Source organism: Triticum aestivum, chromosome 5B, assembly GCF_018294505.1.
Source record: "Triticum aestivum cultivar Chinese Spring chromosome 5B, IWGSC CS RefSeq v2.1, whole genome shotgun sequence".
Lineage (NCBI taxonomy): Eukaryota > Viridiplantae > Streptophyta > Magnoliopsida > Poales > Poaceae > Triticum > Triticum aestivum.
Window position 1 is genome coordinate 563,976,799 of NC_057807.1, and position 27,872 is coordinate 564,004,670.

General features: G+C 44.2%; 1 protein-coding gene across 1 annotated transcript; it reads right to left on the bottom strand.

Annotated features, from left to right (window-relative positions):
• Window positions 1-11,197: 11,197 nt before the first annotated feature.
• On the bottom strand, window positions 11,198-14,676 carry LOC123113250 (linoleate 9S-lipoxygenase 2). The gene is made up of 7 exons (XM_044534446.1): window positions 14,452-14,676; window positions 14,083-14,375; window positions 13,688-13,910; window positions 13,275-13,613; window positions 13,109-13,194; window positions 12,266-12,945; window positions 11,198-12,174 (listed from the first exon to the last, which is right to left on the bottom strand). Exons 1-7 carry the CDS (start codon window positions 14,627-14,629, stop codon window positions 11,403-11,405), a joined length of 2,571 nt encoding a protein of 856 aa, XP_044390381.1. The 5' UTR covers window positions 14,630-14,676; the 3' UTR covers window positions 11,198-11,402.
• Window positions 14,677-27,872: the final 13,196 nt, after the last annotated feature.

A 27,872-nucleotide genomic window follows, 5' to 3' on the forward strand; every position in this document is an offset into this window, starting at 1 on the left:
GCACTTATCTGCCACGAAGTCCTCAAGCTCAATATTACGTACATACGCATCAAATTCATCCTTGAAGCCTGCTTGGACCATAAATTCTTCTGACGGCCATTCACAAGGCTGCACTTGAGCTTCCCTTGGTGGTTTAATGTCTGGCTCACGTATCGCGAGCCTTGGTTCTTGCTTCCTCGAAGAACCACCTTGGTACATTTACCTATGCATTTTTCTTTCTCTGAAATTTTTAGTGACTCGAAATAAAAGTGAACCAAACTCAACAAGATTGATAGCAACTACTCCCACAAGTGCCTAGAGGCTATATCATGCATCAAAACTACTTTGGACCTTATAAATTTGAAATGCAAGCTCAAGAACAGGGTTACCTTAGCAGCAAAAATTTGCAATAAATATAACACTAGACCAAAAACTAATTGGACCATTGGAGGAGTCACATACCGAAGAACAATCCCCCAAAATAGTTTTGTGAATGGAACTTTGAGCAAGGAGATCGAAAATGGTAGCAAGATGAGCTAGAACACGGGTTTGAGCTATGGGAGGATTTTTTTGGAGGAAGACGAAGTGGGTGAGTGCTGGAATAAGTGGAGTGGGTCCACGTGGGGTCCACGAGGCAAGGGGGCGCACCGGAGCGGGGTGGGCGCGCCCTGTGCCCTCGTGGCCAAATGGTGGGCCCCTCTGGTGTGTTCTCAGTGCTAGAAATTCTTAAATATTCTACAAAAAATCATACTTCATTTTCAGGACATTTGGAGAACTTTTATTTTCGGGGTATTTTTTATTGCATGGATAACTCTGAAAATAGACAGAAAAATACTATTTTTGCTTTATTTAAACTAAATAACAGGAAGTAAAAGGAGGGTACAGAGAGTTGTTCTTTCTAACTTCATCCATCTCATGCTCATTTAAAGTAATCCACTAACAAGGTTGATCAAGTCTTGTTAACAAATTTCTTCTGAATAACATAAAACCGAAGAATTTTCGAATAACAGTAGGTTACCTCAACGGGGATATGCATGTCCCCAACAATAAGAATATCATATTTCTTTTTGACAGTAGGTAGAGGGAATTCAAAACCTCCAATAGTAATAGTTGAAATTTTTCCAATAGAATTGATACTGTGGACTTGAGGTTGTTTCCTCGGAAAGTGTACCATATGCTCATTACCATTAACATGAAAAGTGACATTGCCTTTGTTGCAATCAATAACATCCCCTGCAGTATTTAGAAAGGTTATACCAAGGATAATCGACATACTGTCATCCTCGGGAATATCAAGAATAACAAAGTTCGTTAAAATAGTAACATTCGCAACCACAACAGGCACATCCTCATAAATACTAACAGGTATAGCAGTTGATTTATTAGCCATTTGCAAAGAGATTTCAGTGGGTGTCAACTTATTCAAATCAAGTCTACGATATAAACAGAGAGGCATAACACTAAGACCGTCTCCAAGATCACATAGGGCAGTTTTAACATAGTTTCTTTTAATGGAGCACGGTATAGATGGTACTCCTGGATCTCCTAGTTTCTTTAGTATTCCAGCCTTAAAGGTATAATTAGCAAGCATGGTGGAAATCTCAGCTTCCGGTATCTTTCTTTTATTTGTAACAATATCTTTCATATACTTAGCATAAGGACTCATTTTAAGCATATCAGTCAAACACATACGCAAAAAGATAGGTCTAATCATTTCAGCAAAGCGCTCATAATCCTCATCATCCTTTTTCTTGGATGGCTTAGGAGGAAAAGGCATGGGTTTCTGAACCCATGGTTCTCTTTCTTTACCGTGCTTCCTAGCAACAAAGTCTCTCTTATCATAACGTTGATTCTTTGCTTGTGGGTTATCAAGATCTACAGGAGGTTCAATTTCTACATCATTATAATTGCTAGGTTGAGCATCAATATGAACATCATCATTAACATTATCACCAAGTTTTTGTTCATTACCAGATTGTGTTTCAGCATCAGAAATAGAAATATCATTGGGATTCTCAGGGATGTCAACAACTGGCTCACTAGAAGCATGCAAAGTTCTATCATTTTTCTTTTTCTTTTTCTTAGAAGGACTTGGTGCATCAACATTAGCTCTCTGAGAATCTTGCTCAACACTCTTAGGATATCCCTCGGGATACAAAGGTTCCTAAGTCATTCTACCACCTCTAGTCATAACTCTAACAACATTATCATTTTTCTTATTGTTTAATTCATTGAACAAATCATCTTGTGCTTTAAGCACTTGTTCTACTTGAGTGGTAACCATGGATGCATGTTTACAAATAAGTTTAAGGTCACCTTTAACTCTAGACATATAATCACTCAAGTGTTCAATCATATAAGCATTACGTTTCAATTGTCTACCAACATAAGCATTGAAGTTTTCTTGTTTAACAATAAAATTATCAAACTCATCCAAGCATTGGCTAGCAGACTTATAACGAGGGATATCACCTTCATCAAATCTATATAGAGAGTTTACCTTTACTACCTGTTTCGGGTTATCAAGACCATGTATTTGTTCAATAGGTGGTAAATTCTTAACATCATCAGCTTTAATACCTTTTTCTTTCATAGATTTCTTTGCCTCTTGCATATCTTTAGGAGAGAGAAATAGAATACCCATTTTCTTCGGAGTTGGCTTAGGAGTTGGTCCAGGAAGTTTCCAATCATTATCATTACTCAACATATTATTTAGTAGCAATTCAGCTTCCTCAACAATTCTTTCCCTGAAAACTCAACCAGCACAACTATCTAGGTGGTCTCTGGAAGCATTGGTTAGTCCATTATAAAAGATATCAAGTATTTCATTTTTCTTGAGAGGATGATCCGGCAAAGTATTAAGTAATTGTACAAGCCTCCCCCAAGCTTAGTGGGAGACTCTCTTCTTCAATTTGCACAAAATTATATATTTCCCTTAAGGCAACTTGTTTCTTATGAGCAGGGAAATATTTAGGAGAGAAGTAATAAATCATATCCTGGGGACTACGCACACAACCAGGAGCAAGAGAATTAAACCATATCTGAGCATCACCCTTCAATGAGAACAAAAATAACGATTTTTTTCCTCATGAGTGAATAGGGTGGCTATATCTTTCAATTTAGTGAGATGTGCTACAATAGTTTCGGATTCATAGCCATGGAAAGGATCAGATTCAACCAAATTAATTCACTCAGGATTGACGGAGAAATTATAATCCTTATCACAAATATAGATAAGTGAAGTAGCAAAAGTAGGGTCATACTTCACTCTAGCATTCAAAGACTTTTCTTTCATCTTAGCTAACAGTTTCTTAAGATCATATCTATCTTTGCAAGGAAAAAGGTCTCTAGCAGTTTCTTCATCCACAACATAACCCTCAGGTACATCAGGCAATTCATATCTAGGGGGAGAATCTTCATTATCACTTTCATCAATATTATCAGTTTCAATAATTTCATTCTCTCTAACCCTAGCAAGTTGTTCATCAAGAAAATCACCTAATGGCATGGTATTATCAAGCATAGAAGTAGTATCATCATAAGCATCATGCATAGCAGAAGTCGCATCATCAATAACATGCGACATATCAGAATCAATAGCAGGTGCAGGTGTCGCAAGTTTACTCAAAATAGAAGGTGAATCAAATGCAGAGCTAGATGGCAGTTCCTTACCTCCCCTCGTAGTTGAGGGAAAAATCTTGGTTCTTTCATCTTTCAAGTTCCTCATAGTGATCAGTAGATTGAAATCCCAAGTGACTCAAAGAATAGAGCCAAGCTCCCCGGCAATGGCACCAGAAAATAGTCTTGATAACCCACAAGTATAGGGGATCACACCAGTTTTCGAGGGTAGAGTATTCAACCCAAATTTATTGATTCGACACAAGGGGAGCCAAAGAATATTCTCAAGTATTAGCAGTTGATCTGTCAATTCAACCACACCTGAAAGACTTAATATCTGTAGCAAAGTATTTAGTAGAAAAGTAGTATGGAAGTAATAGTAACGGTGGCAAAAGTAACAATAGTAGTTTTGTAGTAATCGTAACAGTGGCAACGGAGAAGTAACTAGGCAAAGATCAATATGTGAAAAGCTCGTAGGAAATGGATCAATGCTGGATAATTATGTCAGATGCGATTCCTCATGCAACAGTTATAACATAGGGTGACACAGAACTAGCTCCAGTTCATCAATGTAATGTAGGCATGTATTCCGAATATAGTCATACATGCTTCTGGAAAAGAACTTGCATGACATATTTTGTCCTACCCTCCCGTGGCAGCGGGGTCCTATTGGAAACTAAGGGATATTAAAGCCTCCTTTTATTAGAGTACCGGACCAAAGCATTAACACTTAGTGAATACATGAACTCCTCAAACCATGGTCATCATCAGGAGTAGTCCCGATTATTGTGACTTCGGGGTTGTCAGATCATAACATATAGTAGGTATTGACTTGCAAGATATGATCAAGAACTCACATATATTCATGAAAACATAATAGGTTCAGATCTGAAATCATAGCACTCGGGCCCTAGTGACAAGCATTAAGCATGGAAAAGTCATAGCAACATCAATCTTAGAACATAATGGATACTAGGGATCAAACCCTAACAAAACTAACTCGATTACATGGTAAATCTCATCAAATCCATCACCGTCCAGCAAGCATGTGATGGGATTACTCACGCACAGCAATGAGCATCATGAAATTGGTGATGGAGGATGGTTGATGATGACGATGGTGACGGATTCCCCTCTCCGGAGCCCCGAACGAACTCCAGATCAGCCCTCCCGAGGAAGATTAGGGCTTGGTGGCGGCTCCGTTTCGTAAAAGTTTGATGAATCCTTCTCTCTGATTTTTTTCTCCCCGAAAGTGAATATAAAGAGTTGGAGTTGAGGTCGGTGGAGTCCCAGGGGGCCCACGAGGCAGGGGGGCATGCCCGGCAGGGGGGACGCCCTGCACCCTCGTGGATAGGGTGTGGGCCCCCTGATGCTGATTCTTTTGCTAGTATTTTTTATTTATTCCAAAATTTTGCTTCATGGATTTTCAGGTCATTCCGAGAACTTTTATTTCGGCACAAAAATAACACCATGGAAGTTCTGCTGAAAACAGCGTCAGTCTGAGTTAGTTCCATTCAAACCATGCAAGTTAGAGTCCAAAACAAGGGGAAAAGTGTTTGGAAAAGTAGATACGTTGGAGACGTATCACAGATGACTAAGGGAGGAAGCTCATTCACGACAATATGCTTTTGGAGAGGAGAAGGCACATTTATTTCAAAGATGGGACCGAGGGCGGTTTGCTTAAATGAAAGTGTATTTAGCGGAGTACGCTTCAACGCAAAATCACGTGGGCCCGCTCGTCAGCTTCACACGCGCGCTGCTGCTACCTCTTATATCAAGGGCCCATCGATCGGGTCATCTTCTTCCACCCGCGCACACCTGTCCAAGGGAGCAGAGGACCCGATGACGATCGCTGGCGATGTGAGCCACCATACGAGATGCAGGACCTACCGAAGTGAACAGGGGGCCGAGCCACATCGATGAGTGGTGGTTTCCACCATTAGGGAGCTCCGAAACAAGGAAGGCCGCGCCCGCGATTTAGGATGGCATCAGGTAGGAATTGGCTTGGGGCTACGCTGCACCGAAGGGGAGCTGGAGGGTGTGGAGCTCCACCGGACTTCTGTGGCTCTAATGGTGCATAGAGGAGGGTAAGTTGAGCTTTGGCTCGCTCGAATTTGAGCGGAGACCGATGGCATGGCTTCGGAGAGAGAAAGGGAAGGACATATCCTCAAGCTCAGTTGACATGGCTGGGTGGTACAGGGAGGGAGGAGAGGGCTGCTGGTGTGCTTGATAAGCTCGGGCTGGCCTATTTAAAGGCGGGCGACGATGCCGTCCTCGCATGCGATCGCGGAGAAGATGGCAAGGGCACTGGAGGTCGAACTCGGGGCGGTGGAGCATAGCTTGGCGTCACGGTGTTGCCGACTTGACGAGGGTCAGAGCCATGTGATAGCTCGGGGAGAGTGGCCGATAGTGGCGAGTGGAGGGTTCCGGAGAAATCAGTGCCACAGCGGGGCCGTCGTGACGCAAGGAGCACTGGTATAACGAGCTACAACACAAAGGATTTCTAACCCCTTTCTGCGCTGGAGTTTTATACCCTTGCCTATGTGTGCGATAGGGGGGAGGGGTCCTTCCCACACGACCCAGAAATCGTTGGGGATAGGTCCCCTAGTCATACACGCTGGGCAAAATTAGCTCGTGTGCGACCGGGCGAGCCATCGCATACAATTATACATGTCCAATCGTTTCAGTTCGTAATTACATCCTACACAGTGAATCCCAGACAAACATTTCCCATTCGTAGGTATATCACACAAAGTGAATCCCAGACAAACGTTTTTGTTCTCATGTACATCCCACATAGTGAATCCCAGACAAACTTTTTCGTTCATTTGCACATCCCATAGTGAACCACAGACAAACATTCCGTTCGTATCTACATCACACACAGTTTTCTGTATAGCCCTTGTGTGTGATAGGTGTAACAATCACACACGCTTTGCCTCCGTTAACCGTTTGCGTTATTCAAGTATATCACACACGATTTGAATAAGATAACTATATGAGATTGGGCTATTCATCACACATGCTTTTACTACTAGAACCGTTTGTAAGTTCCATGAGCCATTTAGTAGGTTTATTAGTTTACTATTAATAATTCCAGTATTAAGCAAATTCACATTTCACATCAAACAACTATTTACCAATTTCATATTAGGCACACACACACACACACACACACACACACACACCACATATATATATATATATATATATATATATATATATATATATATATATATATATATTAACATCACAGTACAATAGCTACGTGAAAACATCACAGTACATCATATAGCTAGTTCACTTTCATAAGAACAATATTAGAACAATATATTCGTTTCCCTAATTGATCGATGCATGATCAACCAAGTTCATCTTCCCCACCTCTGCTTTTAGTTCAGTAAGAACCTATTTTGCACTAACCAACTGAGAAAGTGCCTCCTCCTTCACCAACACCATCTTAGCAAACTCTAATTAAAAAAATCTGAGCTCATTCTCCATCTTTTTTTCCCGTATCTTGAAATATTCTTCAGCGTTGTCAATATTTTTTCTAAGCCTATCTCTATTCTCTTCCTCATACATGCTCCAAAGCTTTGCTAGGCACATGTTCAAAGACTATAGCCACTCTTATCAACCCACTCCAGGTAATAACACCTTCGTTCATCCTATAATATTTAAAACTAAATGAGTAACATTTTGTAAGGAAAATGAGTTTCTAGCAACATAGAAAATCAGCACATACATATTTTGAAAAACCGAAGAAACATCTTAATTATGACACATCTTCTCAAAATTATCAATGTGCAAATAAATTAATTGCTACAGAGACAACAACCAAATTCAAGAACATCACAATATATAATTAACTGCAACAACTCTAGAAGTTCTTAGTCATGTACTATAAATAAGTAATTAAACATTGTATGAGGAAGCTAAATGTAACTGCAACAACATAGCGACAATGTTTGAATGAAATAAAAACAATATTAACATGTGTGTACATGCACAAATTTAGTAACATAGAACTAATAGCACTAAGGCCCTCCACTACGTAGGCTAAAATCGGTGTCAAAACAACTGTTGCTACATTTGGCACTGGTGCACTGCACTGACGAGCCGATGTCAGAGGAAAAATTCAGGGAACCAGACTCCTGAGCACCTAGTTACTCCGATGCCCAGTTCCTTCGCGCCATAAAGTTTTAGTATTTTACCGCTTGGCTGCTCGGATGTGTGGAGCAAAGTTGGCTGTGCAAACTGCTGAAGCGGTGCCAAATAATTTTCTTAGGGCACCGCTGATGAGATGACAATATTTTTAGATACTAGGAAGAAACTATGACCCTGTCTTAATCACATCCAGAATAACATAACACAGTGAGAGTATCTGAATCATATCTAACAAATGATTTGTTACAATGAAAGTGGGGTCAATTTTCTCTGCACATGCCAGAAACTTCGTCCCACTGTCCACAGATTCAAAAGAAACTAACTTCGTGCATGGAGATTGATAGTGACAACGAGCAGGCAGATCTTCAGCCACCCTGCTCCATTCATTGAAAGTGATGGTCCTAGGGAGCTACAAGAGAAAGAAATGATTCAAGTCGGCCACCGGGTTAAAAATCCTTTATTCCAAATCTAAACCCGAGAGAGAGGAGAGAGGCATACCCGGCTGGTGAAAGAGTCGCCATCATAGAAGGAATTGCTGGAGAGGTCATTGAAGAAGACCATGGCAAATGTGGCGGTCGGATGCTAGACAGTGAGAGTGAGGAAGCAAGCGAGGAAGCGTCTATAGCTTGGGAAGGAAGGAAGGAGGAAACAAGGGAAATGTGGCTTGTGGTCGATCGGGGAGAAAAAGGGGTGGGTAGGGGGGAGAGTTAGATATTTAGCAACAGGAAAAAAAAATCGAAAGGTGGAGGGAAACTTGGCGCGTGGTGCCACCTAGGGTGAAGTTACTGTAGCATAACTATCGGGGTGTTACAAATCTCCTCCACGAAAAGAAATGTCGCCCCGAGATTTGAGAGGTAGAGTAAGAGGGAAAGGTCTGGCTATGAATCTAACAAGTCTTCTTGGTCTTGGTTGCTTTTCTCGAAGATGTTGGCCTATATGGTTGGATGTCTTCATTTTTCTACATCATTGCTTCGCTACAGAGTAGTTGTCCTTCCTTTGGAATCTTTCTCGTACCTACGAGAGAGTATGGAGGGAAAACTCTAGAAGAGAGGATCTCTACCAAGTTGGTTAACAGATGAGTATCTCAGCGATCGGGAACAAAGACATGTCTCTAGTTACAACCTAGGAAAAAACATCGAGAGCAAGGTAAGAAGGTACAAGATGTTTCAAATTGGGTAGGGAATCTTTTGATGCCCAAACCAAGATGTGTTAAGGGTCAAAAGTGTCGAAGAATGAATCTCGCTTCTGATACCGGCATGGATCATCTCGAGGAAGGTGGCTCACAGAAACGCATACAAAGCCAAGTGCAAGGGTAATTTCGGATACAAGGATCATATAGTCATTTACATGAAACTTCACAACCAATGAGAGAGTTTCTGTAAGGAATTCTGAAAAATGACTGGCCTGAGGTAGAATGATAACCAATCACATGGTTGTTGAAAAATGACTGGCCTGAGGCAATAATAAATTGGTTGTTATACTATTTCCTTGTTCATGATTAATGTTTATTATTCATGCTAGAATTGCATTGACCAGTAAATTATATACACGTGTGAATACATAAACAACACCGTGTCCCTAGTAGGCCTCTACTGTACTAGCTCGTTGATTAAAGATGGTTAAGGTATCGTAACCATACACATGAGTTGTCATTTGATAACGGGATCACATCATTATGAGAATGATGTGATGGACAGACCCAACCATAAGCTTAGCAAGTGATCGTATCACTTATTTATTTGCTATAGCTTTCTTCATGTCAAGTATCAGTTTCTCAGACCATGAGATCATGCCACTCCCGGATACCCGAGGAATACTTTGTGTGCTATCAAACGTCACTTCGTAACTGAGTGATTATAAATGTGATCTACATGTATCTCCAAAGGTGTCCGTTGGGTTGCATGGATCGAGACTAGTATGGTAAGGAGTTTTCATCTTGTCCCCCAAGGTGGCAATGCACTTCAGATTGTCGTTGGATGTAAAATCATGTGTTTGGGCCTCCCTACTGTTGTTGGCCTTTTTGTCCTATGTAGCAACACCCGAGGGGCATGGCACCATGAGTACTTTTGCAATGCTTAGAATTATTCTCGATACGAGTAGTTTGCAATTCCTAGGTAAACTTGCATAACAATTTTCAAATATGAATATGATTCTAGTTATTTTGTGCAAGTTTTGTACACACATCATTAATATTACGACCTCTTAGTGTACTGAACAAACCACTTTTCATGGTAAGTGTTTTGTGTAGTGCCGCTAAAATGTCACGTCGGTGACATGGCTCTATTTTGGTGGCATTGCACAAAAATATTAGAAGAAGGATTACATGAGGATGATTCATCTGCATCATCTCTAAGTTTGCAATTTGTTAAGTTGCTATTTGCCATATATTGAATCCTTATACTGATATTGTGTGTTATAGGTATGATAAAGTCACCGTCTTTCACTAGTAATTCAAGATGTTAAGGGTCTTACCTGGACTCTCAACTACTCATCGGACAATGCGATGGTCATTTTTGAATAGCTGACAGACTCGAGAGTATTCTCCTAGTTAGCCGCCACACATTGCCGATTTCAAAATTTTGTTTGATATGTTTACTTTAGATACATTTAGGTTCTAGCATTCTATTTCTTGCATATGTTGCCCACACATTTGGATATATAAAAAAGTGTTTATGAATATGACACAATGCAATTATGAGATGAATGTGGATGTGCATTATGAAAATGCATCGAATGTGTATTTTGAATACCTCTGAAATGAAAAAAAATCCACCCCAAACACGAAATACATGATGTTCTTCTTAAGAAACCACACGTAATATTAGTACATAGGAGGTGGTTCCAAATAAGAAGTCAATTCTGATGTTTCAGGCATTTGAGGCATTTCTCTCAACATACCGCATACGGTAGTATATCATTGCATGTAGTTAGATAACCGCCCACAATTCTAGGCACATTAGTGACACGCGCTGAGCATGATTAATAATATAGCCAGCTGATGGCTATAGGAAACCGTCATGTCATCTATAGTCATCATCTATATGCACTCATACAATAATGTGGGCTATAAGGTTGGCTATTACATAAGTACTTTTTTTCATCTTCTATCTATCTCTTTCTTCTCATTTATTGCATTTACCTAAAAATGCGTATATAGCTTGGCTCTTGCATGAGAGTTCACTGCTCTTACTTTTTCACATCTCTCCCTTCCATATAGGCAAAAATGTCATGTAAGCAGCCTATAAGCCCACTATAGTACTTACTCATAGGCAGAAAGGAAATAACCGCCTCAGGCCCATGTACCAAAACCACCTAAAACATCTTTAGTCTCTCGTTTTTATTACTTTTTCGCTTCTCCTTTTCCTCTCTCTTTTCACTTACGATTTTTTATAATCAAATCATGGTAGGGCAGCAGGACATTTTCCTGATGTCTTGGTTAAACAAAATAGAGCTCATTTTATTGATATAAATTGAAAGGGAAATATACATGGAAGATACATTGCCAGTGGCTAGCCAAGCACACATCACTTGGATGGCAAATGGGCATTGATGTACGTAGATTATTCAAGCAATGACCCAGGAAGCATGCACCCCAACATTTCCGCATGCTAGCGAGCAGCAACCATTCTCCAAATATCTCATCAAATGGAGATGCTATTGGGGATGCCCCTAGCCGTGAGCCCGGTGGCATCGCCATTGTGGTCAGAGGTATTGGGGTAGAGCAACATGTATGAGAACTTGACTGGCCCATTGCGGTTCTTGAGCTGGGGGTTCCCGTTCAAGGCAACCACCTCGCTCTCGATGCCCTCCAACCTCGTGCCAAACCGCTTGAACGCCTCTAGAGCCTTCGCGTCTGATGTCCACTCCGGCGTGTCACGTTGCCCGAGGTAAATCTCGTCGGAGGAGTGCTTGGATAGGATCTCGAGCAGTGAAATGCCAATGATGGCCTGCACCTGGTTGGTGATAGTGTGGATGAATACCTTTTCGGGCTCGCGGGCCAGCATGGCATATTCCTCGGTGCCCGGCTCCGGCATCGGACGACGGCTCGCTGACGGCTTGTTGGGGTGGTAACCTGCGTACGGGTACTGCCCGAAGTTTACAGCGGCGTGCAGGGCCGACCCTGTCCAGATAATGGTGGTGCATGCCTTGACCAGCTCTGCCAGCGTCTTCATCTCTGGCCACCACGCAGCGTCCTTGAGGTCGCCGTGGCCGACCTCGCGTACCTCCTTCCACCACGCCTGCAGCTCCACGTCACCCTGGAGCACGCTATCGCTGGTGTAGTAGATGGCGAGATACTCTGTCACCCACTGCTCGATCACAGTCCATATAGCCAGCCCGTCCACCGCGTAAGGGTAGTCCTCAAGCAACAGCCGCACCTTGTGCGGGCTTGATGGGTCAGGCACGGCCATGCCTCTGCATTTCATGATTGATTAGTACCATGTTATTAATTGACGAATGGTTCTTCACATACTTAACCTAACCTGTAGAACAACTATTTAATTACCTTTTGATTAGATCGTCAGGGAGGGCCTGCTCGTTGAAGTTCCAGTCTTTGTAGGTGACGGAGGACATCTCCATGGCGTACTTGCGTTGGAAGACGGTCAGCTCGATGACTCCGCCGGCGTTGATGAGCAACTCACGCGCCCGCGAGTTGATGTTCATCGTGTCACGGTAGTGTGGCTGTAGGAGCTTATGCACCGGGTGAGTCACGCTTAGTTGCCGGTTCGTGGCGATGATGAAGGGCTCCATCACGGCGTGCGTGTTGAGCCAGTGGCTGACCAGCTGGTGATAGCCGTAGTCGTTGACACAGACGTACGCCTTGGCTAGCTGCCATATCCATGCCTCGACGCCGGTGGACGCTGGCGTGTAGACAGTGCTCTTTGCGGTGGTAAGGCCGCCCTGCAGCAGAGGCATGCTCAGCTCGATGGCCACTGGCGCCAGCGTGCCGTCGCCTCGCAGGAAGAACAGAGTCCTTGTGGCATAGAGGAAGGTGTCGTCGAGGTTATTGAGCCTGACGAGGTATGGCATCATGTTGTCGTGGTGGTCAAGGATGTAGAGCCTGTTGCTGGCCATTGCCTGCTGCGCGGTGAGGCCCTCGAGGCTATTCCTGATATGCGCCTCAGTGATGGTGCTGGTGTGGTCACCGTACTGGCTTGGATCCAAAGTACTCTTGGGAGGAAACTCCTGCAATGGATTAACTTTTACCATTAATTTAGAGTTCAGTTCATACTTCTCACGACCGGCATGGGTATATAACCCTCGGGTTTTTCCCCCTCCTAGTTTAGCCATAATTAACTAACAAAATATAAGATGCCACAAATGATATATCACTTGATCTTAGACTCACCGTGACACGTGTGATCATCATCGGGTTGACCCCGGCAAGAATCTCCCTTGCAAACTCCTCGTCGGTCATCCATGCTATCTCGTCCTCTGGACGTGCACGATTAGTTAGCATGCCAAACTCATACAAACATGGAGTAGCCATTTATTTAAGTAATATAAGCGCGTGCCTTTGATGACTTGTGGCTTGGGGAGCTTGAGGAGGTAGTCGCCGCCCATGGGTATGAGGTCCTTGACGAGCTCGAGCGGGAAGCGCTTGCGCATCTCCTCGAGGGCCGGGATGTTGGGCAGCTTGATGCCGCCCTCGTAGAGCTTGAGGATGTCGGCGAAGGAGTCGAACTCGCCGGGGGAGAGGTCGACGTAGGTGCGGATGGCCGGTATGATCCCGTCCACCAGCGCCTTGAGCGAGTACCCGAGGAAGTCCGACTGCTTGAGATGGCCGAACAGCTCGTCCCGCGGCACGTAGGTGTTCTGCACCAGCGGCAGAAGACGGCTCTCGCGATCGGGGTCTGCGCGCGCAACGGATTTTACGCGTAAGTAAAGTGGCACTGGATGGTGGAGAAGAAAATTAAGGGAAACGCACTGGTTTGTGAGAGCTTGCGGCCGGTGCGGCAGCGGCGAGGGTAGGGAAACTCCTTGGAGCCGCCGAGGATCTGGCGGGTGTCGCCGAGGTCGTGGTAGATGTCGTAGCGGTAGACGCGCTCGTGCGCCTCGTACGGCCCCTGCTGGTCGTCCCCCCTCAGGTTGCGGAGCTCGTCGTCGCGGTAAGGCTTCAGGGCCGCCGGCATCTTGCTGGGCAGGTACGTCTGCATATATATATACTTAAATAATATAGTTTGTCTAATTCACAACTAAATGTTTTTTAAAAATGTCACATCTAAGCTAAATAATAAGCGGACATGTAAACACGTTTTCATCCATTGAAATGGTAAAAGAAGGAGAAAGAAGCACGACAAGGCGGTTGATCCAAGAACTCACGTCGTTGGCGAAGAAGACGCGGTTGTAGCGGTACATGTCTTGCGGGTAGACCCATGAGTTGGCGACGAAGACAACGGTGCCATGGCCGGGCACGTCGTCGAGGGTGATGGTCTTGAGGAAGAACTCAGAGGCGTGGTTGTTCTTAACGATGATGGCGCCCGGCACGCCCAGCTTGTCCACCGCCCAGTCGAACGTGACGCTGAACTTGGAGTCGCCCACGGTGATCAACGGCAGGCTCGTGATCCACCGCTCCAGGCTCGCCTCCGCGCCCACCTTCCCACGGTTCCCGTTGTCTACACACGCAAACGAGTAAGAACAAAGAAGTGCGGTCTACACACGCAGGTGAATTGCATGTTTGCCCGTGCTCACTGGAGTCGACGATGGTGGAGCTGATGAGCTGGCAGGTGACACCACGGCCGAGGAACTCGGTGACGCTGTCTATGATGGTGGCGCCCAAGTCGTTGAAGTCGAGCGCGTTCTTGCGCGTCAGGACTACCGAGCCCTTGAGACGGGCCCCGGTCAGCCCGCCGATGATATCGCTAAACATCTTCCTGTATGTATTGCTTCTAATTAAGAGCAGTGGTGTAGTGCTAGTGTGGCTGGTGTGTGAGCTCTACAATGGCAGCCCGGCTATTTATAGATGAACGAAGGGGCAGGGGTGCGAGCTGAGCGTTGGCTACTCTACGACATTATTGGACTTTGGGGTCTACTACTTGTTTGATAAATCGGTTTCATTATTAGGTAAGGGATTAAGATCAGATATTGTATTCACTACGTGAGGACAGCCTGGGCAGATTTAATTATAGTTAGAGAGCACCGGTCAACAAAAGATCTCAATCTCGTGTACCTTAGGCGGCAGAGAGGTTTGTTCCAAACGGTGCTATGACAGTGATCAAACCCGGGCTCCTGGTATATATGTGCACCACACGCTCCTGGTATGTGCATCAAATTCGGACAATGGTGAAGTGGTTATCTGCAGAGACGCAAGTGGAGCGGCCTTCCATACTATGTCTATTTTACTTGTGCATTCACGAGCTTTGAAATGTAGCCAAAGATTTGAATTGCACGTGATTTGAACGACATCGCACCGCTATTGCCCCTAAACTAAATCGCGGGATATATCACTAATTTCATGGGATAGATATAGCGCCGCTATCGCAGAAAGTGTTACTCTAGTGCCGAGCTCAACTGCGCCCATATGAACTGTAAATTCCACAAATAGCAAAATAAAAATAAAAAACTGAACGTTTTTTATGGATGAACATCAACAAGTTTTGTAATATCCTGCAAAACTTCACCACGAAAAAACATTGGTAGAGGCGTGTGCAAAAAAAAAAGAGTGCTCGAAAATGTGTCTTTTTGAGTCCCGTTTTGTATTTTTACAGGCCTTCATGGATGTCTTTCAAAATTTCACCACCAAAAAACATCGGTAGAGGCATGATGTTAGCAAATTTGTTGACGTTCATCCACAAAAAAAATTAGATTTGCTTGACTCTTTGACTATTTTTGAAATTCACCGTTCATGCGGGTGTTTTTTGAGCTCGGGTGCAAATAACCCATTTTCGTGCTATCACGCCATTTTAGGCCTACCACAATAGGACCAACAGCCCCGATTTTAAACTTTGAATTTAGCTCATAAATGTGAAAAATGCAAACTTTCAGAATGAATACGTTTCAACCGGACACAAGGAAGACATGAAGTTTAGCAAGTGCTTAGCTTCTTTACGTATTTACCTCGGTGATAATGTCAATAGTAATGAATTAAAATAATTATGCACATGAGTAGTTTATATGTTCATGAATCTTTCTCCAACATACTATGTTTACTTTAAGAGATTAGGATGGCTCAAAGGAATTGACTCGGCATAAAAATTAAAGATAGGTCATTCGCAGAGGGAAGCGGGGATTGTCATGTGCTTATTGGGTTTTGGATGCATAAGAGTTTAATGGAGGAAAACTTGACTTTACATTGCTTTTTATGATGGTCCCATTTGCATTATTATTATGGTCTTAATCCCCATCACAAGTTTATGTAAAGATTTAATTCCCTTCCAATAAAAACTTACACTCAATTAAATGGTAACTTTGATACCTGCTGAGAGGACAATTTAATTGGAAGACATTCTTGACCAATAGGTATGTATAGTAGAGACTCATGGATGTTATTGGATTCAATGGGTTTTTGATGCACAAGCAGAATTCATGCTTAGGACATGGTTATCGGGCTAGCAAAGGCTCAAATAAACCATGCTTGTTGGAAGATCCATGAAAAATAAATATAGAGGTACATAACAATTCATTCATTAGGTTGTCTTCCATGTCTAGCAAAACCAATTGGTTCATGTTCTAAGATATACATTGAGAGTTCACAATCATAAAGGATGTCCAAGTGATATATTTGCATGTGATATCTCTCTTCCTTGCAGTAAGTTTCATGAATTGCTTCAAGTGCCCAATGCTTGTTTGTAATTATCAATAACATTTATTCATTTCCCCCCACATGTAAATTAATAATCTCCCACGAGATAATTCTATGAGAGTGAGATGCAGGGTTAGAATATATAATTACGAAAAGCAAGAACAAGTGTCGTGCCATCTCTTTAATTATTATATAACCTCACACTAACAGATACATTGATAATTGCTCCGAAGGAGCAAATAGAACATCTCACAACTACTATACCAAACTCTAAATTCTCTAAATCACGATATGACCAAGTACTAAAAAATAAGAACGATGTAGAAAATACAATAGCACCTCCCCCAAGCTTGGAACAAGCCTAGAAGTATGCCTTTACCCAAACCCATGTTGGGTCCTTTTATGGTGATGGAGGAAGAGACTCAGGAGCAGGATCATCTTCGAACTTCCATGCCACGGAACAACCATCCACAAAAGATGAAGTAGTCTCCAGAGCCCTAAAAGCTGATGATAAAGTTATCATATTGTCATACTCACGGTTTTGATTCTAGATGTCGTACAACTACTGTTGGAGGTTTTTTGCCTTGTTGCGGAGGCGGTGGATCGTCCAACAATTTCTTCATGATGAGTCCAGTTCATCTTCGAGATCATAGAATTGTTTGCATCCACCCCATGCTCCACCATATTTTTGCATCCAAAAATCTCCTGTTCAACCTCTTCGAGCCTGGTTGTCTCTCTCCTCCATCTTCGGCGCCTCCTCCTCCTATATTTGAAGCACAACACACTAAATTGTAAGGTTTTAGGGTGTGTCATCACACTAGGGAGATAAGGGTTGATGACCTTGTGGAAGAATTGATTCTTGGACGATCTCAACTAAGACATGTTTATCCAAACCCTAGTAATTCCTGACATAAATAACTCGATACAAAAGGAGACGAAAACGTGTGATACATAGATCGAGAAAATTCAAGGAGAATAATAATAATAAATTGCATGCGGAAGGAGTCATCCGGCGAAAGATGGAGTCGAGACGGTGTCCAAGGCCACCATACGGCTAGGGGGTGCCCACATGGGGCCCACAAGCACCCCATCGTCTGGCTCTTTTGCCCAATATTTTTTATTTTCTCAAAACTGCCAAAAATGATATATTTTTTCTGGATTTTTCGGAGATGATTTTCATATCTTTCCACATATCTATTCCTTTCCAGGATCCTGGATCCTTATATAATTTATTTCTGATGAATTCCTATGGAGTAATTTCCTGTATAATAATGGTGTCCACCTGAAGAGGTTTACCGACAATATGGTGCTTAACTCTCTACCCATTCAGCTGCCCTCCCAAAAACCACTCAGAAATCTTACGACTTATGTTTCTTGCCCGCCGTGTTACAATAAACTTAAAACTCAACCTGCCCTTTCAAAGTGACGCGCCATGCATGAGCTAGAAAGACCAGTTCTATATTGCCTTCGTTTTTATTTACTCAACATGCTAGTTTTGATCTAAGTCAAACTTCACAAAATTTGACCAATTTTATATAAAACACTCGAAACTTTCACAATAACAAATATATATGAGGTGAAATATATTCAATGATGATTGTCATGGTATTGATTTAATATTATGTGTGTTAATAATATTTCATATAAACTTGGAAAAGTTTACAAAATTTGACTTAAAACAAAGCTAATATGCGAAGTAAATAAAATCGAAGGTTGTACATACATGCATTCACTACTAACTGACGTCCGATCTGCTAGGAACCTCATGGTATGTCTGTCTACCCATAATTCTACACTACTAGAATATTCAGAGGAGAGAACTGAGCTTTGCTTACATGGCTAGGTACTATGTTGTGGAACCTGTCCATCCGAGTTCAAGTCTTACACTTGCCATGTGCAGTCACTTTTTCCTATATTTGTTTCTGGTTTTGCCGGCGCTACTCGTTCAACGGTATGATGTGCTCATCAATTGTGAAACGTTTGTGATTATTTTGCTGTCGGCTCAGCCTCTCGGAGATGCTAATAGGTATATGGTGTATGCATGAGTTCATATGTATATGTATGCATGCATTTATGTGAGCGTCTGCATTTGTACTATGTTTCCAAAAGAATTGAAGGAACATGTGTGGCCACATCACGGCTGGGTCAACAACAATTAACCAAATCTCTTCATATAGTTTGTGAAAAAAAATTGAACAGGAAAGAGGTCCCAAAGTACCCCCCAAGCTTCATTAATGATAAATCGCTGGAATACACTAACTTACGAAAGATCCATAACTAAACCTAAAATGCAAATTGGTTCCTGACTTTTACAAGGAGAATCCCAACATCTAGATGAAAAGTACAATCAGGTCCTCCTTGTATTCCACACGGACGCAACCTCGTCATCGCCAGGGATGGCACCACTTGGGATGGTGAAGCTTCCACGACACCTCGTCGCAAACTCCATAGAAAGGATGCACTGCCTCCCTTTTGGTTCCTTAGCTGGGAGGAAAAACAAAGGCCAACCTGTGCCCAACGGATTCAGTGACGTGATGGAGCCTGCGGTAGCCAACCGCCATGGCTAGAGCCCTGGCGACTCCTAAACATCCGGTGGTAACATGCACGACCCGATCTGGATCTCCAGCTTCCCTTGCTTCAACTCCACCACCGCAGTGATCATAGAAGTTATAGTAGGACTAGTGCACCTCAAGAACAGGGAACCAATCAATCTTATTGGACAACCGCACCAGATCGAGAAGGCTCACCGGAATCCCTTGCCTTTTCGTCTCCCGTCACCATAACGACATGGATACAAGGGAAAGAAAGAACCACACCCATATACGAAACATAAGCAAGCTTATGTAGGGAGAATTCGCTGGATCTACCGCCAACAGCCACCATCCACCATGGTATCACAACCAGGAGATGGAGAAGACCGAGCCCAGATGCAGCTTGCAGTCGTCGGGAAGAACCTCCTGGATAGCACACAACCGAAGACGACAAGAATAGAACCTAAACTACTTGTACATCTAGAATGCACAAGCTCAGCCCCACTTGACCGGCCTCGCAGGTGTAGGAGGGAAGGAAAAGGGGGCTCCTCTCGGTTGACTCTCAAGGGACTCTTACCGCGGAACAAGGTTAATGTCATTCACCTTCGGGTCAGTTTTTGTGTGGAAAAGACCCAAATCTATTATAAGTGTCCATTAGAAGTACAAAACACACGCATAATAAAAATTACACCGAGTTTCTTGGACCAACGAATGACTGCTGGCATCTAAGGAAAAGTCTTCATGCACGTGCCCCTAAGGGCCATCGCCTTGGGCCCGTAGCCGTCGTCGTTCTACCCTTGAATCAATCTAATGAACCTATTACCAAATCTCATCGTCGCGGATTTGTTAAGGGGTAGTTTGTGAAGATACAAACATGGCATCATCCTGGAAACATAATATACATCAATCATTTTGATTGGTGATACATCATTTGGCTGCTATATATTCGTCAGCCCCTCATGATTTTGATAATTGGTAGTACATAATTGTGATAATTGGTAGTACATGTATGCCTTGTCAGCACACCGTGGCCTGTGACTGTATCGGTAAGTGACACAAAGTTTATGCTATAGCCCACGCGGATGTCATGCTTTGGAAACAGGGTCGTTGTCCATGCATGTTTGTGCAGTTGAGCCGCTCGCGTACTTCATTAACGATGCTTGTGGTCGAGTACAATATGGTTATCCATCTCCCCACCTACCGCCGCGGCGAGGTACCGTCGCTCGCTCGTGTTACATGCACCCGCGCGTCACACCGTAAATAAATATTTACTCGCTACGGAGTACTCGATTGGATCGTGACTCGTGAGCCTAGGCTGTGCTGTTCGATTTGTGTCTCTATCATCGTATATGGGAACGAAATCATGGATAAATATAACCTAACTCGGAGGGTTGTATATTTGTTTTTTGATCGAAAGGGGTTTCCCCCCACCCCACTTTTTTATTAAAGCGGGGCACAGCAAAGGCCCAGACTGTTAAAAGCATTCGAGTTCACCAGTAGTAGCAAACTAGAAAAATAACCCGCACACCACTCCATACTACAGCTAAACCAGCAACACATCAACACGCCACGCAGGGCAGCCCAAAATCACACAAGTTCAGAAGTTCATCAATGCAGATGAAAGCATCAGCCTCACACCAGATGTGCCTTCAGAACACCCCCGCCCCGGGGTCTTTTGGAGCACGCTCTCAGTCCCCAGCCCAGGCGATCCTGAGCAGCTCGCCTCTTCGTCGGTCTAGGAGTAGGAGGCAGCGTTGGAGGAGCACCGATTGATCGCCTTTGCATAGAATCTTCCATTGGTGCAGAGACGAACTGATCCGACTCAACACCGTCCGGGTGCTTGCCCACGGTGTTCCCTGAAAACATATATCGTTACGCATAGTCCAAATCCCCCAGATGGAGGCAACACAAGCAATGTTAACTACAGATTTTTTGTTATTCAACATCCACAAGGACGACAGCTCAGTCATGTCATTTGGGATATTGAAACTAAAAGTATCCGCTACATCGAGCCAAATTTGCTTAGCTACTACGCAATCGAAGAACAAATGATGAACAGTTTCATTCTCATTACAAAACAAACAACATAAGTTGTCAACCACCCTTCTTTTACTTAAGCTGTCCCTAGTAAGAATTTTATTATGATATGCTAACCACAAAAAGACCAAGTATCTGTTGGGAACAGCAATTTTCCAGAACTTTTTCCAAATTGGGGTAGATACCCCTCCCCAGTTTATCATATTGTAAAAGGATTTAACAGAATAAATTGCAGAGGATTCCAAAAGCCAGACAGGCTGGTCCTCCTCATTAGTTATGGTTTTGGCAGAAATCACCTGAATTAAGTCATACCACCTGCCCATAAACCTAGAATCTACACATCTACTAAACGTAAGTTTCAAATTTGTACCATCCCAAACCTCAGCTACCACACATTTTTGTTGTTGACAAATCTCATAAATCTCCCAAAACTGAGTTTTCAGAGAAGAATCTCCAACCCAAGTGTCGTCCCAGAAACTGATTTTATCTCCTTTACCCAAGTTCCACCTGAAGAAAGGTCGAATGCCCTCAAAGGCCCATGTGACCCCTTTCCAGAAGGGCGACCCCACACCTTGCTTGGCCCAAAGCAAGTTGGGTTTATCAGTTATATATTTATGGTCAATTAGCCTACACCAATCATTATCATGGTTAGTAAAGTATCTCTTTGCCCAAGAGGCAAGTAAGGCCATGTTGAACTCTCTTAAGTTGGGGATCCCTAGACCTCCAAACTCCATTTTCTGAGAGATCAACCCCCATTTGGCAAGATGATATCTATGCTCATCTCCCTGGTCACCCCAGAAGAAATGCGCCATCTGAGAAGTGATAGCATTTATAGCCCATTTAGGAAATTTAATCACAGACATCAAATACATTGGAATGCTAGTAATACATGCTTTAAGCAGCACAAGTTTGGCCTCATAACTGAGTAATCTCCCTTTCCAGCCGCAGATTCTTTTGATGATCTTATCTATAATGTATTGGATATCCTCTCTTCTAAGTTTAAGGTAGTGGTGGGGAACCCCCAAGTATTTAAGAGGGAAATCCCCCAATTTACAGCAGAAAATTTGGGATAGCATTTTAGCCTCTTCAATATTCACATTAATGGGTACCACTTCACACTTATCATAATTGATTTTTAACCCAGATAGGTTCTCAAAACAGGCAAGCAACCACTTTAAGTTTTTTATATATTCAGTCTTAGGGTTGAGGAATAAAATTGTGTCGTCTGCATACTGTAAACAGATAAGACCACGTGGGATAATGTGAGGAACAATCCCAGCTATTATATTATTACTAACTGCCTTCGTCAACATCCGGGAGAAAACATCTGCCACTAGATTGAAAAGCATAGGGGAGCCAGGGTCACCTTGTTTCAGCCCTTTTCCCCCCACAAAGTAAGGGCCTAGAACATCATTGATTTTGACACAAAAAGAGCTTTGTTTAAGGATCGATAGGTTCCACCGAATCCACTTAGGGCCAAAACCCCTGGAAGTTAACATCTCCACTAGGAAATCCCAGTTGACACAATCATACGCTTTTTCGTAATCTAACTTGAGAACAATCCCAGGGTCTTTAGATTTATGAATTTCGTGGATAGCCTCATGGGCAGTCACAACGCTCTCAAGAATAAATCTACCTCTTACAAAAGCCGACTGGCATGGAGCAAGTAGCCTATGTCCAATAGGGGAAACCCTATTCGTCATAGCCTTGCTAAAGATCTTCACAGAGCAGTTGCTTAGACAAATAGGTCGAAATTTTTTCATATTCTTGACATCTGGTTCTTTAGGGATAAGAGTGACTATAGAATAATTTAACCTCTGGATATCCAGAGACCCTTTCTCAAAATCCCTCACAAGCGCCATAAAGTCCCCTTTGATTATTTCACAAAATTGTTGGTAAAAAATAAAGGACAGACCATCAGGTCCTGGGGCCCCATTGGCGTATGGGCCCATAACGGCTGCCTTAATTTCTTCTTCTGAAAAAGGCCTTTCTAAAATCTCGTTTTCAGCTACAGTCACTCGCTCCTCTTCAGACCAAAAATGATCATCTAGGTGTACGTTAGGTTTAGGCTCAAACCCAAAAAGGTTATTATAAAAATTAGTTGCTACTTCCAGCATATCTTTGGTAGAATACACAGGGCCATCAGGGCCTTCTAAGATGGATAATTGATTCTTCCTTCTTCTTTGGTTAGCCACAACATGGAAATAGGCTGTATTCCTGTCTCCCTCTCTAATTCTCCTATCTCTAGATCTCTGCCACATGGCAGTTTCTTCTTTCTTCCAGATCTCATGAAGTTCTCCTCTGATCTGTTTCATCCTGAGGATATCCTCACTAGTGAGTCTGTTTTGTTCAGAGAAAACATCTAAAATATCAAACTCCTGAAGGAGCTCTTTCTTCTTCTTTTTCATAGCAGCCTCAATATCAATACTCCAGCCTTTAACTTGTTTCCTGAATAACTTAGTTTTAAACTGCCAGGTCTCAATGGCAGAGGTAAAAGGGGAAGGAGTAGCCCAATTTTTTTCAACTAATGCTTGAAAATCAGGTTGCTCAATCCCTCAAATTTAAAAGGCCTAGCTGGGTTGTGCACACCTGCCCCGGAATCTAACAGGATGGGAGCATGGTCACTCCCAACCCTTGGCAGGGCACACAAAGAGGTAAGGGGGAAGTGGCTATCCCAGCTAGTAGCAGAGAACTCTGTCAATAGTGGCAAAAATGGGGTTATCTTGATTATTACACCAGGTAAAAACCCTATTTGACAGTTTATACTCCATTAAACCCCACTTGTTAATCCAATCATTGAACAAAAAGGCCCAGGAATTGTTGATAATGCCTGAGGTTTTTTCCTTAGCCTCATTAATTAGGTTGAAGTCTCCCCCAAGGAAAACAGGGTAGCACAAGCCCTCCATGGTCTCATGCAATTCTGCAATAAAATCTATCTTATCCACAGCATAAGCTGTCCCATATACTACCACTAGGTGCCAACATAAGTCGTCATTTTTATTCTTCAGGGTAATACTAATACAATACTGTTTCGTACTAACATCTAAAACCTCCAAGACATTAGAATTTGTACCCACAAGGATACCACCAGCGGTGCCCACTACAGGAAGTAAATGCCACTCATAAGCAGTGGACCCAGCTAAAGTATTAAGGAAGGAATCAGAAAGGGTCTCTCTTTTAAACTCCTGAAAACCCAAAAAATCAGGCTTATACTTATTCACTAAATCAGATAGGCACTGTAGTTTACCTTTTTGACCAAGGCCTCTAATATTCCAAAAAATACCAATCATGGTATTTTGAAGGGGTGTGTCAGACCAAAAAGTCCACCTCTTACTGCATTCCCAGAGCCAAAAACCGCATCAGCAGTGCCCTCTGATGTGTTTTTGCTTGGGATGCAACTGACAGGAGTACAAACTCCATTTTCCTCACAGATGTCAGTGTCTAATTTGTCAGGTAAAGATATTTCAGGGTTTTTTAAGCAAAAACTAAGCATTTTTCAGTTTCATCTCTAACTAAATCATGAATAATCTGATTTTTTTCACTTTCGTTATCCCCAATTCTTAAGTTAACAGCAGAAGCATAAGCTCCTAAATTAGATGCATCTTCAGAAGTAAAGGACTTACTTTTGAAAGTGTTGGGGACCTCCAAGTTCTTTTTCATCTTGTAGGCAGCGGCTTTCTCCATGATATTATGTTTGTTATGAGCTCTGGTACTTGGCCTTGTAGCAACCACCGGGCCCCATTTGTTCTTGACAGCAGGTTGTTCAATGGAAGGGGGCAGCTTTTCTACCAGGGCCATAAGTTTTAGTCCACTGACCACAGAAGCATCCAAAGTACCCATCTGTTCATCAGACCCAGCAGCATCGCTACAAGTGTCAGAGTCAGCATCATCCACCTCCCTTAGCAACTCCGAGCAGTACTGTTTCTGACTGGACATCGAAGGAGTCACACAACATTCCTGAATTGTAGTAGACTTTTTATGTCTCACAACGCTGGAAGAACTCAAGACCTTGATAGCATCAGAGAAAGGAATCACAGCACAATCACTCTGCACTTGCAATGAATTGTCTGTCACTTTCTCAACTCTCACAGCAGAGACACAAGCCTCAGCCAAGTTAGCAGGGTGGAAGGAAGTGCCGTCACCATTGATCTTCTGTTTCCCAATTGGAGATTTTACTTTATTAGTCCTGTTGGCCAGACCTAACTCATCGATAGGGTCCTCACCATCATCAAGGATATCCTTGTCAGTATCCTCTTCTTCAAATTCCTTATTATCCTCGTCCACAGCTATATCAGATGGACCGTTGTCATCATTGGGATCATCAACACCGATTTGCTCAACACCTTCAACTGTAAACGACAGAACGTACAACTTCTTCCTCATTTCCATAATTCGTTCGAAGGGAATTTTTGCTGGGTTTCTACAGGCGATCTTGATCCTCACTCTCTCATAGAAACTTTTCATCAGACCGTTCCAGTCAACGTCTACAAGGATCCAGAAGCAAGAAGCGATTCGGGACAGGACTTTCCACGTGCACCACTTGGACGACAGACCCTCAACAATCACCCAGGCTTCAGTCAGTTCATTGAAGGGGTCGATTGCGCCAGTCCATCTCTCCACAGACACTGAAACTCCATCAATGGGCAGCTCAATAGGTGGAAATTTGATTAAATCCTCAACATCCTTCTAGGGAGGAAATCTGACCAGAAACTTCTTATCTGCTAGCTGTCTGACTTGCCAGGACCAGTTCTTGTTCTTGCAGAAAATGCCCGACAGATTCTTGATAAGGTCCACCTTGTTTATCTCACCCTTCATCACCCAGATCTCTCCACACTTCCTAAAATTGAGCCAATTTGCCTCCCGTCCCACAGGAGCGTCGATATGATAAAACCCCAATCCGAGAGCAGAGCTTCCAAAGAAAGTGGCAACCGGATGTGGTTGAGCCCAGGCAGCGCAATTGTTCACATTGTGGCCTTCCAGTCCGCAGGTGAAACAAATCTTCTTCTGAATACAGTTGCCTACGTAATGACCCGGACCGCCACAGTTGAAACAAACCATGTCCTTGTATCGCTCGTCGAGGACCTGGACGAGCGGGGCAGGTGGAGCCGGTGGCGGAGGCGCAATCACGGCCTGCTAGGGGGGGGGGGGCAGCGCCCTTGGGAGTAGCAGGATTGGGACGTGCTCCACCGGCCCCCTGGCGACGAACCATGTTCTTCTGCGGGGGTGGAGCACGCTGCTTCTGAATTCCGCTTGACCCGCCCTTGTCCGCCATAGCAACCACCTAAGCAAAGGATTTAGAACCACCTCCAATCCCTTCTTGGATAATCTTGAGCTGTATTGGTGGAGGATCAAAGGGGCGGAGCTTTGTGATCGGGAACAAATCAGATGGGGAAAAACAGCCAGCACGAACTAAGTCCTTCCTGAGCCATCCCAAGGTGGAAGTAGCTCGATGTTGGGGACGAGGATGGGGGTGGCGGCGGGGAGGGGAGGGAATGGACCAGAGCTGCCCGAAAACCATAGATATAGCCTCATCCGCGTCCTCCTGTGCAGAAAGCGTAAATTCCAAAGGCGCCTTCACCCATCTACACTTGATTGGGGGAAGCGACGTGGCAGCCGGGCCCACGCTGTTCCGCAAGGGACGGCCGGTTTGAATCACAGGGGAAAAATCCCCCAACTCCGGCTGCCCTTGCGCCACCGTCGGCGAGAGATCCTGCGTCCCCGCCTGCGGATGCCCCTGATTCTCTGAGCATAAGCTTCGACCAGAACTTGCCTGCTTCTCAGACTGACGAGCCACCGTGGTAATTTGAATCCCACGGACACAAATCCCCTCCCATATCCTTGAACTAATGCCAAGCGGAACCTCGCCGCGGTCACCAAACCACGGCGGCTTCCGTATCCTTGAACTAATGCCAGGCGGAACCTCGCCGCGGTCACCAAACCACGGCGGCTCGCGGTTGCCGCGGCACGGCCGGGGGTTGACATGGCCCCCGCACCTCGCCGCAGACCTCAATCGCTCGGCGGCAGCACGCCCAGGACGCATTCCCACCGGAGCGCCCGCTGCAGATCGCTTGATTTTGCCTCCGCTCGCGCCTAAATCACGAACTCCGCCGGCGGCGAGTGCGGGAAGGGGGGCATCCTCGCCCTCCCCACCAACGTGGCCTCGTCGACGATGCAACGCGCCAGCTTCCTCTGTTGCAAGTCTGCCTTTCTCCGACAGATCTCCGCGACCTTCGCAGCCGCAGCTCTCGCCGCCGGCTCGGTTGTCGTCGCCGTCGCCTGGTCCGCCGCCTTCCACTCTTGCACGCACCGGATCCACTCGAAGGTGGCATCTCGGATCCTGGTCGCGCGCTCCCTCCAGCCCGCAGCCCGAGTCCCTATCTGCACTGCTTGTGGCATCGGGGAAATCCACTGCAGTATCTCGGGGAATCTCTCGTAGGTGGCGGGGGACAGCGGCTGAGGGAGGGGAGGTGTGGGTGCTGTTGGCGTCCGCGCCCCTCGACGGCGTGGAGCCATGCTGCGGTGTTGGATCTGCGGGGGCGGCGGCTATGGCGGGCGGGAGGTGCAGCGTAGCGGGAGCGGGGGCGGGGGCGTCCGCGCCCATTGATGCCCGCATCCCAACTAATCCCAACTCGTGAGTGGATAGCCTAGTGGCTAGAGCTGAGCCCTTACAACGGAGGGTTGAATATCAGTTTGTCAAACCTTGGTTCGATCAAGAGTTTAGAATGCATCCGTCAAATCTTGTTTAGGTAGAGAAATCGAATTTGCTTTCACAGGCTTTCCTTAGTATCCCAGGCAGTGGTGGC